Source organism: Vanellus vanellus (genome assembly GCF_965231255.1).
Source record: "Vanellus vanellus genome assembly, chromosome: 4".
Classification (NCBI taxonomy): domain Eukaryota; kingdom Metazoa; phylum Chordata; class Aves; order Charadriiformes; family Charadriidae; genus Vanellus; species Vanellus vanellus.
Genome location: NC_138909.1, coordinates 38924275 through 38941046, shown reverse-complemented (window position 1 = coordinate 38941046; position 16772 = coordinate 38924275). Strand labels below are relative to the sequence as shown.

The window sequence follows — 16772 nt, the reverse complement described above, 5'->3', positions numbered from 1 at the left end:
CGGGCGGCCGAGCAGGCGGAGCCACCGCGGCAGCGGGCAGCTGCGATATGTCGCACCCGTCCCCCCTCGCCCGGCCCAGCAAGCCCTGCAACCCCCGCGCCTTCTTCGATGTGGACATCGGGGGCGAGCGAGGTGGGGAGGGGGCGGGAAGGGGCCCTCGCCGCGAGGACCCGCGCGGTGGGGCCGGGGGGAACGGGAGAGGGGCCGGGGCAGCCCTGCGCGGGCCGGGCGGCGGGGAGCGGGCGGGAGCGGCGCGGCTCACTCCCGAGCCGGGCCGCGGGGCGGAACGTTCTCGATGGGGAGGCACCGTTTTGGCGCCGGTGGCGCCGCGCCGGGCCGGGCGCTGTCCCCGCACCCACATCGGGCGGTGGGGAGGGGGAGAAACATGGCCTCGCCGCGAAGGGGCCTCCAGTGGGGCGGGAGGGGGCCTCCCCGTCGGGCCCTGCGCACTCCCTCAGAGGTTTCCCCGCCGGCCTGAACAGGCCGGAGAAAACGGAGAGAAAGGCAACATGGCTGCATAGGCACCCCGTGCCTTCCCAGCTGGGGGAGGTATGCGTGGGTGATGCAAGGGAGCAGGTACATACCCCCCATCAGGGACACCGGTGACACGCTCCCATACGGCCTCGCTCTACTGAGCAGGATGGACCGGCACCATATAGGTCCCTGGGGTACCGATGGCGGTGGCCGACGTGCTGTTGGTGCGCCCATCTCGGTCTCGATGGCAGCAACAGGCCGGTCAGCCTGCGACGCCCGCCGTCACGCCGTTGACCCCCTCTGCCATGTCGCAGGGTCTTGTGGTGGCCTGGCAGGCCTCACCGGGCACCTCCTCACAGGGACAAACTCTAGCAGACCGGCCGTCCCCGTCCTTCTCTTGGCATTGCCTGTGCTGTGCTGCCAGAGGTCATGCAGAAATCTGGGCAAACGGTCAAAGTGGAAATAAGAAAACAACAATATGGAAGTTGGGGTGATATTGGAATATTCAGAATTTGCATGGCATAGACGTTGCCTTTCAGTCGGGATATTGCCTCTTATTTATTCGTTCTGCTACTCAAAAGAATAAAAGAACGTCTGCGAGATGATTTGCCTTTTATTGACTTTCAGTTGTCTAATTTGTTTTCATTCCTGTATTAATTAGAATTAATATATTTACATTTAGCTTCCGGTAGAGTTATGTTAACTAATTGACTGTGAGGCTGATGAGAAAACAGGAGCATCAACTGATGGCAGGTGCTAGGAGTGAGAAATAGCTCTCTGAGAAGCCCGTTTGTGAAAAGATGAGAATTTGACACAGAATCCATTTATCGACTATTACAGGATCTGTTAGCTACTCAGGTTTCACTTCCTTTAGTTAAAACACGTACATTTTTTGATTTAACGATTGCTTGTAGCATCTGTAACTGAAACAGCCATTACTCATACGCACGTTAAGTGTTACTGTGTCTTAGTAAAATTGGGACTTCCTAGGAGAATGAGGAGTAAGGTTGGTGTACATACTTGGCATAAGCTTTTTGATTAAATAAAAGTCTCCACAAAACAGTCTTTTTTAATTGTATCTATTTTTGATTGAACAAGCTATATATGTATGTTAAAATGGACATAAAATAAGCATGCATGTTGAAATACATAATTTGGCTTTAATATGTGTGTGTGTGATTTCCCATAGGCTTTCTTTTGGCAGAAAATGCATTTGGCATTTTTGGTAGTTTTCGGCAGAATCTGTCCTTATTCCCACTAAGTTATTCTTGATAGTGGAATTCATTGTTGGTAACTACCTTGCTTAAAACCTAATGTAACTCTGCCAGTGACTGCCATGGAGCAACCCCAAAATGTAAATTTAATAGTAATCTAAATAAAAATAATCAAGTCTGAAACATTAATTTTCTTTGCCCTGTAATGCTCAACACATCACCATGCTAAGGAAATGATTTAACTATAGGTCTCATTCTCTCTTTGTCATTTCAGTTGGACGCATTGTCTTTGAATTATTTGCTGATGTTGTACCTAAAACTGCTGAAAATTTCCGTGCGTTATGTACAGGAGAAAAAGGAACAGGGCCTATCACTGGAAAACCTCTCCATTATAAAGGATGTCCTTTCCACCGAAGTAAGTTCTATGAAATCCTCCCTTTTTCTGTTGGTAACAGAAGTCCTCCATTATTTGAAATAATGTTAAATAATATTTTGGGAACTTGTTTAAGAAGTAACTTGACTGAAAGTAAGTTTTTGACTTTTTGATGCTCCTAATGACTAGATGTTTTTACTATGCATTGACAATAGTAAATTATAAATTTACTAGTAAATTAGTAATAGTAAAACTAGTTTACTATGAGTTGTGAACAGGATGAAATGGATTTCAGGTAGACGATTAAATATCAAGTGATGTTCACTTAACTGAAAAGGAGTACTTAGGGGAGACTTGATAAATAAAAGGTGGCTTTAGGTTTTATTTAGGTACAGGTGCTGGTGACAGTGATTGCTCTTCATCTCTGAATTGGTTTTCTTCATGCCTTTCCTGCCTTGCTGCTGTATTTTATAATTATTTTCTTTTACAGTTATTAAGGAATTCATGGTCCAGGGTGGAGATTTCTCAAACCAAAACGGCACAGGTGGAGAAAGTATATATGGTGAAAAATTTGAAGATGAAAACTTTCATTATAAGGTACTCTATTGAAAATACTGATTGTATTCAATTTTTGAAGTTTCAGTGATTTTTTTTTTTCCCCTTCAAGTTCAGAATTAATGCTCTTTAGTTCAAGGTTAACATATTTTTAAGCGGTGGTGTCGTGGTTTAGGCTGAATCGGCTACTGGGGATGCGGCAGACCCTAGATGGGATGGGAGGAGAACAGAGTCCTTCTCAGATGTTGGCCATTGAAGAAAGAGGGAGCTGACCCTTTGATTCTTCAGCTTTTATACTGAGCATGAGGCAGATGGGATGGAATACCCTGTTGGTCAGGTTTGGGTCACCTGTCCTGTCCGCTCCTCCCTGCAGGTGGGACTCCACTGCGCTTTTCCGCTTCTGACCCTCCAACGGGGCAAGTAACAAAGTGAGCTGCCCTTGGCTGTTATAGCAATAAGTATAAGCAGGAGCCTCTCTGCATACCATGCCTGGGCATCAGCTATAAACATAGGTCTTGCCACTCTGAGAGAGAACGGTGTCTGTACAATATGCTGTTAATTTCAGTAGTTAAAAGAGGTACAGCTAAGAAGCAAAGTTACTGAACAAAATTGGTCCTGTTTTACCTCAAACCAGGACAGGTAGAAAGAATACAGCAAAAGAGTCCAAACTAGTTTGTCCTTAAAGTTTTTGTTGAATACAGAACAGATGCATGTATGAATACATACAAAATGAGGTCAACCTCATTAAGACCAAGAAAATAATAGTTTAAATTTTCTTTTTAATTGCACTGTCAGAAATTCATTTGAAACAATTTTTTAGTTTTCATTGAAGTAGGGGTACTATTTTAAGTTTGGCAAATTTTGTCACTTTGAAGCATATAGACCATGTTAGCATTAAATGGATTTTATGCTTTTTTTGGTATATTAATAACATTCATAAGGTTAGATGTGAGAAATACCTTTCTTATTTAAGAAGTGGGGAATCCATGGTATTAATTAATCCAAAGGAAAATTTTAAAAAAAACATTTTTCGCACTGCTTTTCACCATACTGTACAGCAGGTCTGTGTAACTTAATCCTACAGTTTATACTGTATTTGAAGATCTCCAGATTTAAGTGTTACCTGTACACTGTGACTTACATTTTTTGGCTACCAGACTTAGCTAGTCTGGAGAAAAGTGGCAACCATAATAATTGTTCTGAGTGCTCATCTGTGTTCTCAGCTGTACATAAAGGGCTGCGTGGCTGGAAGAAATCCCCTGTGCTTGAACTATCAGTAATTACATCTTGCACCTGGGTGGGAGTACTACCTGGGAACAACAAAAATAATATGTTCCACAAGTACCCCTCACAACAGCCAGAACACCCGCTGCTTTAAGTGTAGCAATTTTCAGCACTGGCATTAACTATTTTCATATCCTGTTGTTATGTGATAGCATATGAATGACTCCTCAACAACACTCACTAAAAAACTTACAGACATCGTTGTCCTGTGGTTAAAACAAAGCCCTGAGTGCAATTGTGGTTGCCTCCAAAGAGTATTTTAGGAAAAGAAAATATGGCAATCCTCCACTAATCAGGCATCAAAGTCCATGACCAAGTTCAGAGCAATAGCTGGAAATGTACCTCCAGAATTCATCATGGAGTTAATTACAGTTGAGAGAGATGTTCTCTGTAGTCTGACACTTGCTATGGTAGTGCTTATAGCACTGCTGCTTAAAGTTACTCTTCTGCATTGGTCCCCGTCACGGGATCTCTAGTTCCCTGAAGAAGGAGGCTCTGTCATTGTCACTTTTTTGGTTGTACTGTCAACTGAGATCTGGAGGTAATGATGAATGGAATGCAGATGATCCCTATTTCTGTAATTCTCTGACTGCTCAGCTATAACAAAAGTTGTCAATGTGCCAGGGATGAGTTGAAGAACTCACTTGTACAGAGTCTGGGAGCTCGATTCCAATCATCTGTTGGCCAAGTATGTTAGGATTTTAGTGGGAGTGAAGATGCGTTTACTATCACCGAATCTAGTAGTCCTGCAGTGTCCTCTGGCTCGGACAACAATGGATTGCTTTTGTTCACACTTGAGGACACTGGAGCTACTTGTTTGTTCTTGTGTTGTTTGTATGGTTTCCTGTAAATTGCAGTAAACTGCAAGACTTTGTCATCTTACCATGTCAAATTAATCCCACTAGGCTTTCTTTGGTGTCACTTCTGCAGCTAGTGGCTCTGCTGTTGAGGAACACTCAATTTACACAGTCCTCAATCAGTGTTGTTACCATGGCATAGTTTTGCAAGCCTTGAATCTGTCAGAGAATCCGATCTTGTCTAGTTTTTTTTACTTGCTTTATAAGTCTACTAAATGACAAGCAGAAACCATCACAGGAAAGACATTCTGTCTATCTGCAGTGTTTTTCAAAACACTCATGGCAAGAAAATGCATGAGTGACAGCAATTTTGTTTATAAATAGGGGCTCTCATCATGGGACTAATGTTGAGACTTGGTCGCAAATGAAATGGGCTTGCATGTGATGATCATGGTCACCAGATTGCTGTCTGTAACTTTCCAACTTGTCCTCCAAATCATTGTAGACAAAAGGTAAACGTGCAGGTGTAAGGCAATACCATAGCTTATTGTTAATTGGCTCTTTGTTTACAAACCATTGCTGTCTAGCATTAGTTGTAACTGAAAAAAAAAAAAAAGGTAAGATTTACAGGTCTTATTCTGCCTTGTGGGCAGTGAATCCGTGACCAGCCTTAAATGGTATTTGCAAAAATCTCCTATGGGGGAACCCTGTCTGATTAACTTGTTTGCCAGCAACTATGATGCAAAATGTCAGGTGTTTGTTTTGGAGGCTTCGTTCCTGCAGGCTTGCTATCAGATGCCTTCTCTTGCTGTGGAACACCATCTTCCACTGTCATTCCCAGGATGAGTTTCAAGATTAGAAGAGACAAAGCTGAGATTATTCCAGTAGCTTTCTGTTGGCTAGGTGCAATCCTAGCTCTCAGCTGCAAGTTTTCCCAGAGTTCATGAGCCAAATCCTGGTTGAAAGATTCAGACTCATTGTGCCATACAGAGGAACTGTTGGAGCGGCCAGGGATCAGGTTAGGCAAGCTAAAGCTCAGGTAGAATTAAATCTCGCCAGGGACATCAAGGGCAACAAGAAAAACTTCTGTAAGTATGTCAATGAAAAAAGAAAGACAAGGAAGATGTGGGCCCTCTCCAGAAGGAAGCAGGAGACCTGGTCACCCAGGATATGGAGAAGGCTGAGGTACTCAATGAGTACCTTTTTTTTGCCTTGGTCTTCACCAGCAAGGGCTCTAACCACACCACCCAAGTTGCCAAAGACAAAGGCAGGGACTGTGAGAAATGAAGAACTGCCCACTGTAGGTGAAGATCGAGTACGAGACCACCTAAGGAACCTGAAGGTACACAAGTCCATGGGACCCAATGAAATCCATCTGCGTGTCCTGAGGGAACTGGTGGATGAAGTTGTTAAACCGCTTTCCATTATATATGAAAAGTCGTGGCAGTCTGGTGAAGTTCCCAATGACTGGAAAAGGGAAAACATAACCCCCATTTTCAAAAAGGGAAAAAAAGGAAGACCCAGGGAACTACAGGCCAGTCAGTCTCACCTCTGTGCCCAGCAAGGTCACGGAGCAGATCCTTCTAGAAGTTATGCTAAGGCACATGCAAAATGAGGAGGTGATTGGTGACAGCCAACATGGCTCTACTCTGCTCTGGTGAGACCCCACCTGGAGTACTGCATCCAGCTCTGGAGTCCCCAACATAAGAAGGACATGGACCTGCTGGAGCAGGTCCAGAGGAGGGCCATGAAGACGACCAGAGGGCTGGAGCACCTCTCCTATGAAAACAGGCTGAGAGAGTTAGGGTTGTTCAACCTAGAGAAGAGAAGGCTCCAGGAAGACCTTATAGCAGCCTTCCAGTATCTGAAGGGCACCTACAAGAAGGCTGGAGAGGGACTTTTTCTAAGGGCATGTAGTGATAGGATGAGGGTTAATCACTTCAAACTGGAAGAGGGTAGATTTAGATGAGATATTAGGAAGATATTCTCTACTGTGAGGGTGATGAGGCATTGGAACAGGTTGCCCAGGGAAGGCGTGGATGCCCCATCCCTGGAAATGAATAAGGCCAGGTTGGATGGGGCTTTGAGCAACCTGGTCTAGTGGAAGGCGTCCCTGCCCATGGCAGGGGAGTTGGAACTAGATGATCTTTAAGGTCCCTTTGAACCTAAACCATTCTATGATATGAACACCTCAGGCAAGGAGTTCTCCATACCACCATGAAAATCCGAACACTCTGTGGGAAAACAGTTTTCAAAACAACAGGTTCTTCAAAGTGGTAGAAACTACAGGGACAAACCAGATGCTTAAATACAGCTGTCTCAGATTGTTGTCTGAAACTAATCAACCTCCCATCGAGCTCAAGGTCTACTTCACATCAGTTCAGCTTCCGTCTCCTCTGTGCTGTTAAACTTTTTTTTTTTTTTTTTTTGTCCTCTGCTCCTCCCCACAGTATCAAGTTTCTTAGGAATACCACAGCTTGCCTCCTTCAGTCATGTGCCAGCGTCTTGGTATAACATACTGACTTGCATTAAACAGAGTTCCTTGCACTTAATAACCAGATAAACTCGGGGATAATAATATCTTAACGACTGTGTCATGTGAGTTTAACAACAAGAGATTCACAACATATATGAAAAGTACATTTTTGCAGTACAAGTGAAAATGAAATAATCTATGTGATGGAGCAAGGTAATTCTCATTTCAAAGAACGAAAAAGTACTTGTGGGAAACAAGATAAACAGTATCTTCGCATGTTGGGTTGTTTAATAAATTTTTCTTAGTTTGTGGCCTGGTAGCATAAGCTAAAATAATTAGATGGTTAAAAATCCCAACACAATAAAAACTGTCTCTCTAGGAAAAGTGAGAGAGTTAAAAAAAAAACCTCACCAACCTTTAAATAATAAAGACCACAGTCCCCTAAAACCCATGGTTCTACAACATTCTTTGCGTGAGTAGGCCTTGTAAAATTAACACCACCTACCTATCCTGACAGCGTAACATTAACGTTGGTTTAAGTGGTGTTTTGCTTTGTTTCTTGAGGCCACTAGTCTTGAATAATCCAGTGAGGAACTTCACAGATCTCTGAGGTGATCTGTCTAAACCCAGCAGCTGTGCAGGGGATCGAGTGTACAAGAAGCAGACAGAAGTTACAGCATCAAGTCACAGACACGGCTCTGCTTGCCTGACTGCTAGGTGGCAAGTAAAGATGCAGAGCTGGGCAATTTGCCATCTTCAGTCGTGATAGGTAGAATTAGTTAGTTGCCAACTCTATGTAACTGTCTGGTTTACCAAGTTGTCATTATGGCTGTCCTTGCTATATATATTAATAGACTTACAGAATCTTATGTACAGTTTTAGAACAGATCTTTTACATGTTGGTTGTGATTTTTTTTTTCCCAATGCAGCATGATAAACCAGGGCTACTGAGCATGGCAAATGCAGGACCTGGTACTAACGGCTCTCAGTTCTTTATTACAACGGTGCCTACTTCTCACCTGGATGGGAAGCATGTAGTGTTTGGCCAGGTGATCAAAGGAATGGGTGTAGTTAAAATACTAGAAAACGTTGAAGTAAAAGGAGAAAATCCTGCTAAGGTAAGCAAAACCCAAAGCACTTAGGGATTATTTATATTCTTCCATTATGTGATGTATATTGATTTCTTCCAAATGCTTGCTGTAATGTTTAGAACTATTAAATGTTAACCAGTTATTTTTACTAACAGTGTTAATTTCTATTTTATTGTCCTTATTAAGAGGCTTTTGTTCTTTTACTGTAAATTTCCCCTGCACAAACAATCTAGTCAACACAGCTGTAAGGGTGGAAGCCTTCAGCAAGGTGAAGGCAGAAACGCACAGCTAGAAGTGTAGGATGGGTGCTGAAAATAAAAGGTGGAATTCACAACCCTACCTAAGTGATATGTAATTCTTATGAATTCTATGTCAGAAGTTGTTGTATTTCTGGAAAAGCAATCGGTGTGTAGGTCATGTCATTTTGTGGTGGTTTGAAAAATTAATACTTGTGTAACTTTAAAAGACTTGGCAGTCTGAGAAAGAACCATCTTCTCTAATGTAGTAGAACTTCCATGTCTTGTGTTTTGCTGCAGCTCAGCTTGCTGCCAGTTCCTCTTCCAGCGTCTCCTTGGAGTGTGGATATGGTGTTCTTGGAATGCTGCTCCTCTGAAGGCAACGCTTTCTGTGATAAAAGCCTTTTGATAAGGATAGGCTAATGATGTGATGGGTTTCTGAAGTCAACTCACTCAAACAACAGATGAAAAAGCATTTTTACTGAATTTCAAAGAGCACTCAGAAGCTGTGGCTTTTTTGGAGGAAATTGTCTTAATAAGCAATACTGCTATTTACACTTTATTTTTCCAGTTGTGCGTCATTGCAGAATGTGGGGAGCTAAAGGAAGGAGATGACTGGGGCATTGTTCCCCAGGATGGATCTGGAGATGCTCATCCAGATTTTCCTGATGATTCAGATATAGACTTGAAAGATGTAAGTATTTTTCTTTTAAGGTATTTTACAGAATGCCAGACTTGTAGGTAGTCTGAGTTACATGGGGTCAGTGATGATGTTCCCTAAGCCTTTTTTCTTAAGAATTGATCAAGGTCCTGATGAAATGGTGACCTTCAGCTTTAGGAAAGAGAATGCTGTGGGAGGTTATTGTTATATCTTTTTTCAGTGCTAATTGCAGCTGATTTTTTTCCCCAGTAACTAAAAATGCAATTACTTACAATTATTACACTTAATTTCTTTCTGTTCTTCATTTCATTTTACTTTTGTTTGTGCTGTAGTGACAAATTGCAATTACTAGAACTTTTTAAATATCCGCCTTTAAAAAGATTTTGTCTCACTTACTAGAAATAATCAAAGATGAACTTTTTAAAAAGACTTTTACTACATCAGAGCTAGTCATTCTCAATTCCCAGTAGTTGTTTGCTTTTCAAGTTGTTCAAACTGAAGGAAGACCTGTTGTTGAGAGTTAGGGAGCAGACTGGTGCAAGCAGCTCTTCTGCAGGTTTTTACTTTATCATGGAAATGACATAGACAAACTGTAAGCCAAACACTGTTTTGGGAGAGGGGGAAAGAAAAGGAGGCTGCATGTGTAGTTTCCAAATACAGAATTAGAATAGTAAAGACAGAAACCATGGTGACATTGGTCTCAAGCTGTGATCAGTTGTTTTTTTTTTTCAAGGTCATTAATTCTAGTAGGGTAGAAGTGTAAACTGATAGTGTTACAAATGGCAATATATACATTTGACGGGACTTAAAACAACTGTGGTATAGACATCAGTAACTATAAACTGTTTATTGCCACTGGAAAAGTAACTTAACACTTGAAATGTATGCCATTCTGGAAACAGAAATGATGGATTTGGTAAAGACAGGCAGTTGTTCTTTTTCTCCTTCCATAGATGTTTTAAGTGTTTTGAGAGAAGAATTGTGTTGATACGACTTCTAGTTTGAGAGCGTACAGAGATCAGGTGACTAATACCGTTTTGAGAAGCAGAAGACAAAATTTTCTCATCAATAAGGCAGTCTTGGTTGAATACTTTGATTGTTAACATGTCGTCTTTGCTATGAATAATGGTCAACACCTTTATATATAGCTCTGTGTGGGTAGCAGCATTTAGGGGAAGGAGTTGAACTGCTGTGTTGTCTGTGGTATTTTCTCACCCTTCATACTGTAGAAAACTTGTTAGGAATTTCATCTTTCAGACTATTGTGTTACATAAAGTAGAGAATACTACAGGAGTGGATTGAAGCTAGTATTTGTCTAAAATTGGAATATTTTTATTCTGAGACTTTATAGTAATCTTTGAAAGAGAATGGACATGGGATCCTACTGTTAAACATTAAGTAATTCAAGACTTCTTTCCTAAGTACATTCATACTTTATATTTTCCATCTATTTTATTAGGTTGACAAGATTGTGGCCATAGCAGAAGACATAAAGAATATAGGAAATACTTTCTTCAAATCGCAAAATTGGGCAATGGCAGCTAGAAAGTATAGTAAAAGTTTACGGTAAGGCTATCCTCATTCAATCAGGTAGTTCTGGTAACCCAAATTAATACTGCTATCAAGCAATGATGCGTGCATTTAAAACGTGCCTGTTGCTGTGCTCTTTTTTCTTTCTTTTTTAAAAAGAGCCTTCTGAATCCGGAAAGCATTTGGTTGATTTTTAGCTACTCATTCAAGTAGGTCTTCTACTCATTGCTGGCTAAGAGCTATACACAGGAAGTACTGTTTAGAACAGACTAAATGTTCCTTTTTTAATACTCTGGCTGATCTGGTCCATAACTGGGAAGAAAAGCACAATAGTATACATGGGGTAGTTAATGGACAGGAAAGGAGGGAAATACTTTTTCTCTGATTTCTGAAAAACAGCAGGTTTAGGAAATGGGTAAGTTCAAGAGAGTGCCCCAAATGTGACCCTTATTAATTCTCTTTTTTTCTTTTTTTTGAGGCTCCATACCATCATCGTGACTCCATGTATGATTCAGACTTGCCTTCAAAATCATGGTCTTTCTGCTTTTGTTTCCATACTGCTCCTTTCTTGCTTTCATGCTTTTTGTTTTATCTATATGAGCTTCTCCTAAAAGCTTTTAAGTTATACTGACCTTTATCCTTACGTTCTTAATGATCACTAGTTAACTAGCAGTAACAATAATGAAAGAAAAGTATTTCAGGCATAGTTAATGCTTGAGTTGAGGTTTTTAACTGACTGGGTTTCAAGGAAATTACGTCTTTCTGAAGCATAAAAATGAATCCTTTAATTACAGGTATTAACCCAAGATGCAGTGTCTCCTCTTACCCTCAAAAAGCCCATCATAGACCAACAGAATCCCTGAACTAAATAGGATTTCTATGTAAACCTTTTAGAAATCATACAGAAAAAAGGCTGGAATGGATCTTTAAGGAATTTTGTGTTGTATCTGTCCATTTCCTCCCCCTGTTCTTAGGTAAATATCAGGTATAATTATGCTTTCCCTTACAATTAGTTGTCTTGTTCACTCTTCAGCACACCTAATGAAGGCTCTTCCAGTATGAGCAGACAGTTTCTATTTGGTACTTATTTGTCCTTGTGGATAGAAAGGATAGTAACCTTTCTAGACTAAACAAATCTGATCATTCTAGCTCTTCTTTATAAGGTCATACTTTTGTGGACACACCCTGTTGTTGTATCTTAAAATCTAATACTTTATGTAGGATGATGCACATTAACTGGCACTTTGCCAGAACTGATAGGAATAGAGTAGCTCTCATCATCTCCTATGTCTTACGTACAACTCACATAGGAAACCATCCAGCAGTATTGTTTGGTTTTTTTTTCTTTTTACCAACAGTAACCATTATGACCTTCCATTCTGTTTCTTGTCTTATTGCTGCTTAACTAGTTTTTAAAATTTATTTTATATGTAAGAATTGGCACTTTTTTTTTTTTTTACCTACTGTCCCCTTGATATTCATCTTACTGATTTCTTTGACTTGGAAGCTCTAATTTTGTTTCCAGAATGGTTGCAGTCTTTCATGTTGTGGTATGATTTATAAATATTGGAAGTTTGTTCTGTTTGTTTTGAATATAACACAGTTTTGTATTGTAACTCTCCTTAGATTTTTACTGTTTTCTCTCTTTTCTGGTTCTTATCTTTTGCATGATGCCCAGCAAGTGGAGAAATCACTGGGACTATTCTAATTTACTTTTGAAGTATTGCTTATTTTTGTGGTCCAAAGCCGTATACAAACCATGCAACACTCAAAAGATAGGGTATGCAAAAATTGAACTTACATAGGCAGTGATCTGAGTTATCTGCAAAGACTGCATTGATCATGGCATGCTTAAAATGCATGAAAACACATGATTTTATTTTGTAAAGAAAAACCACAGAAGTTCTATCAAGTAGGCCATTAAAAGAGTTAGGACTTTTATATCCACAACAGACTTTTGCCACTTGAACTGAAAAACTGGCAGCATTAGCACATTGTAAATGAAGAACGAGGTGCAGCTTGCTTATCAGTTTGCCTATGAAACAGATGCAGTAAATGATGTGGCTTAGTCCTGAACCAGTGTCAGTTTTGAAGCTCAGGAAAAAAGTCATGAAGGAAGACAGTGTAAAGAAGGTGGAGTTACTAATGCTCATAAAAACCCCTCCTTTATGAAGTGAAGTTAGCTTCAGCTTTTAGCCATAAATGCCTAAATTAATTAAGATATTACTGAGGGAACTGAAGAAGAGGAAGGTGCAGTGGTGGTGTTGACTTCTTGCCACTGATGAGCAACATGTTTTTGGTTTTATGTCATCTAGAATAGTCTTGAGAAAAAGAATGATGCTAATACAGTAGAGTGATAGGAGTTACAGGAAAACATTTGCCAGTGAGTTAATCTTTTTTTGTCAGGGTAGGTCTTACACATTTAGTTTAATAAATATTTGTAACAGTGGAATTGAAGCTGCTTTAAAAATACCAATTTGGAGAGGCCAGTTCACACATACCTGTGGACTAAGGGCAGAACAAAATGGAAGTTGCAACACTAATACAAGTTCTTTGTAAATCTGTTTTTCTGCAGGTATGTAGAAGCTTCTGAAGCAGTGGCAGAGGAGGCAGCCAGACCAAAGTTAAAGACTGTTGCTTTGACCTGTGTTTTGAACATCGGTGCTTGTAAACTAAAACTGTCAGATTGGCAGGGAGCCATTGAAAGTTGTTCAGAGGTAAATTTAATGTTTAGTATTTTGATTAACAATAGGCCTATATAGAAAATGGGGACTGAAACAACAAAGCTTTAAGAGTTTTCTGACAAGCTTATGATTTGAAAGTAAACAAAATAGAAGGCTGATTGTGAAGTTATTACTAACTTTCCAGTATGTGGCTTTTTTAAAAGACTTTGAAATTGAGATGACTAATTAGGAACAAACAGAAGAGGGCTGTTGCTTACTGCCAGAAGAAATGCACACTGTGTCATTGTCAGTTTTGTTTCCTTAGAGCAGAGCTAATTTTTGTATTACAAAGAGTCAAACTGTCTTCAGTGAAAGAGGAATCCTTTTTTCTAGAAGACTAACATTTCAGTTGCTTTTACATTTGATGGTCTTGTATTTTATTAATTGAAGAGACTTTTCTAGCTAAAGTCCTTTCAGATAGGCTTAGGGGTGAAATGAAACCATTGAATAGGAAGAAAGAAGGAAGGAAACAATAAATACGGAAATAATGAAAAATAATAGAATTCAAGAAAAAAAAGAAAGTGACATGGACATAATGACAGCGTTGAGTACATTTGAGGAAACCTTAAATAACTCAGTAAAACTCTGAAATTTTGAAGGAGTAAATAATGCTCTTACCTGTTAGCAGAGGATCCTGAGCAGTATCTCCTAGGGCTTCCTGCTGAAAGCAGGAGTCTCAGCTAATCTGTGTTCGAGGGGCCTTTGGAGAGCTGGCTTGCTCTCTAGCCTGCTGACGGCATTACCACATGGAAAACTTTCATAAACCCATCTTCAGAGTGGATAAATGGGAGATGAGGAAAGAAAAAAAAAAATACAAAAGCTGTATATTCAGATATCTGTCATCTAGAAAAAGGTAAAAATTGGAACAGCATTTAAGTGTTACAGGTATAAATTATTAATCGTAGTACTTGCCACTGAGGGAAAAAAAAGCAACTTCCTTTTTTTTTTTTTTTTTTTAAATTACAAAATTGTTAGATAAAGGCAACTCCACATCAGTAACAGACTTCTGTAATGTATTTAGTTTATGCCTCATCACAAGTGTTAAATGGTGTATCAATGCTTTAATCAGAACACCAGTTTCCTAAGATTAACTGGTAGAGTTTAAGGTAATTGTTAATGAGAAACTATAGACTTTCACTTTTATGATTTCCTAAGGCCAAAGGTGTTTTAAATTAACAGTCTGTAACACAGGCGTTATTTGGTGTAAATAAGGAATTAGGAACAGCTGAACCTGTTCAAACCAACCTTGCTTTAAAATAGCTGTAAGCACAGTGGTTGTGCTAAAAACAAGGACTGCTACCTGTGTGTACTTAATACTGATGCCTAATTTTCTAATTGGTGACACAGAAGAGGCTCTAAAGCGGACAGCTCAGGATGAGTGTCCAGAGTAATACTTCCCTTAGGTGAAGAGCCAATGCTGAAGTGATTTGAAAAAATCTGGATGTGTTGTCTAATGTCTATAAAGTCACACATTCATGTAAAGAGATTACCTCCAGTCACTAAGAAACTATATTTTTTAAAATAATGAAAAAAAAGGCACACTATAGAACTATCTGCAATAAGAAAAAGAAGATGTGATCTTCACAGGCAAGAAAGCAAAACACCTGGCTAGCCAACAATTTCTTTGTCCAGCCATTGTATTTCCTCTTTTGATACTGTCATATCAGAGCTGGCATATACACATTAGTGAAACCATTCTGCTCAAAAAAGGCATAATGACTGGAACTTGGCAAGGTTCCTGAAGCATGAGATGGATTGCTTGCATGTATCTTTCTAGCCTACAGTGCAAAAAAGCTTTACAGGAAATCTGCGTGTTTCCTTTATGATGCCATTTGAGGGCTGGGTTGGGTTTTTTTTGTGTGTGATGGAGATACAATATAGAGAGTTGTACAATGAGACTTAAGGTTAGGATAATTTGAACTGCAGCAACAACTTCACCTTGACAGAGATAGAGATACACACACAAAGGTTCCATTTTATCCTCATAAAAGAGCATTTCCTTCACAAAAGAGCATTTCAGGTGCAATGGTATTAAAACTGATTAGCTAGCTAGTCAGTGTGCTACAATATACCATTCCTTTTTACACAGTTAATGTTTTGACAGCTTACCCTCAAACCAACTGGGGAGATTGCTGGTGTGAACTGTGCCATTTGTGGATATGGGAGGCTGTGAAGTACATGAAATGTTAATGTGACAATTTTATTAAATTTACAGGCTCTTAAAATAGATCCAGCAAATACTAAAGCTCTCTACAGACGGGCTCAAGGATGGCAGGGAATAAAAGATCTCGATCAGGCATTGGTAATGATCATGGTATTTAATATATATTTTTTTTTAACATCTAAACTGTTAATCAGAACATTAATTTATATTTCCCTTTTATTTAAGGCTGATCTTAAAAAGGCTCATGAAATAGCTCCTGAAGACAAAGGTAAAATAAAGCTGTTTCTTTAGAATTTTTTTTCTTTTTTTTTTTTTTTAAGAATGTAACAAAATAACCAGGGCATTATTTAGTAGGAAAACATGCCAGTGTGATACCTAAAATGCTGGCTTCTGACAGCTTAAACACTGATATATTGAGCAGAGCCTGCTAAGGTGGAAAACCTGTTTTTATACAGCAGCAATGCTTCTGTTGCACTGGGAAACCTGCTTATGTAGGTCAACAGCACGCATCGTGAACCATCTCTCTATCTCACAGGGGTCTTACTAACTTTCTTAATTTCCTGGTTTAATTGGGTAAGATTTTTAACTCATAAATTCTGTGTTGGCACCAATGCTATGCTTGCTACACCCTCCTCTGCCTGGTTACCTTACCAGGTGAAACAAAGTAAGGGACAAGGTTTTTTTGCTGCTAGTCCCTGACCTAACAGAAGATTAAATGCAGTTCTATTAAATGAAATAACATGGTAAATTTCAGCAGTGGGACCCGGTCTTCACATATTAGAAGACCTAATGTAAAGAGATTACTGTAACTCTATCATGGATTTTCTTTTTATGCAGCTATCCAGACAGAAACACTCAGAATCAAGCAGAAGATAAAAGCCCAAAAGGAGAAAGAGAAGGCAGCTTACGCTAAAATGTTTGCTTGATTTTTTTTCTAAACTTGTAAATCTATGCACTAACTCATGCAAAAGGATAAATGGAGCTGCTTATTTCATTTGCCCTGTAATGCAGTTTTCAGTGTTTACAAGTCAAAAGCCTAATAATAAAGACAAACTGTTCAAAGGTGAAGTGGTTTGGTTTTTTTTAAGCTGTAATAACTTGTGTTTTGTGGCTCAAGTGTATTTCTAATGTGTAAATCAGTAGTGGTTGTGGTTTTGCAGCTTGATAGTGCTTCCTAAGATGCTTGGTTTAACA

The 16772-nt window shown here is 39.7% G+C and overlaps 1 protein-coding gene across 1 annotated transcript; it reads left to right on the top strand.

The window, feature by feature from the left end:
• On the top strand, positions 1-16646 carry PPID (peptidylprolyl isomerase D). Its single transcript, XM_082482305.1, has 10 exons — positions 1-132; positions 1963-2103; positions 2552-2658; positions 8103-8291; positions 9072-9194; positions 10621-10727; positions 13267-13408; positions 15630-15716; positions 15804-15846; positions 16416-16646. Exons 1-10 carry the CDS (start codon positions 48-50, stop codon positions 16502-16504), a joined length of 1113 nt encoding a protein of 370 aa, XP_082338431.1. The 5' UTR covers positions 1-47; the 3' UTR covers positions 16505-16646.
• The last annotated feature ends 126 nt before the right edge of the window (positions 16647-16772 follow it).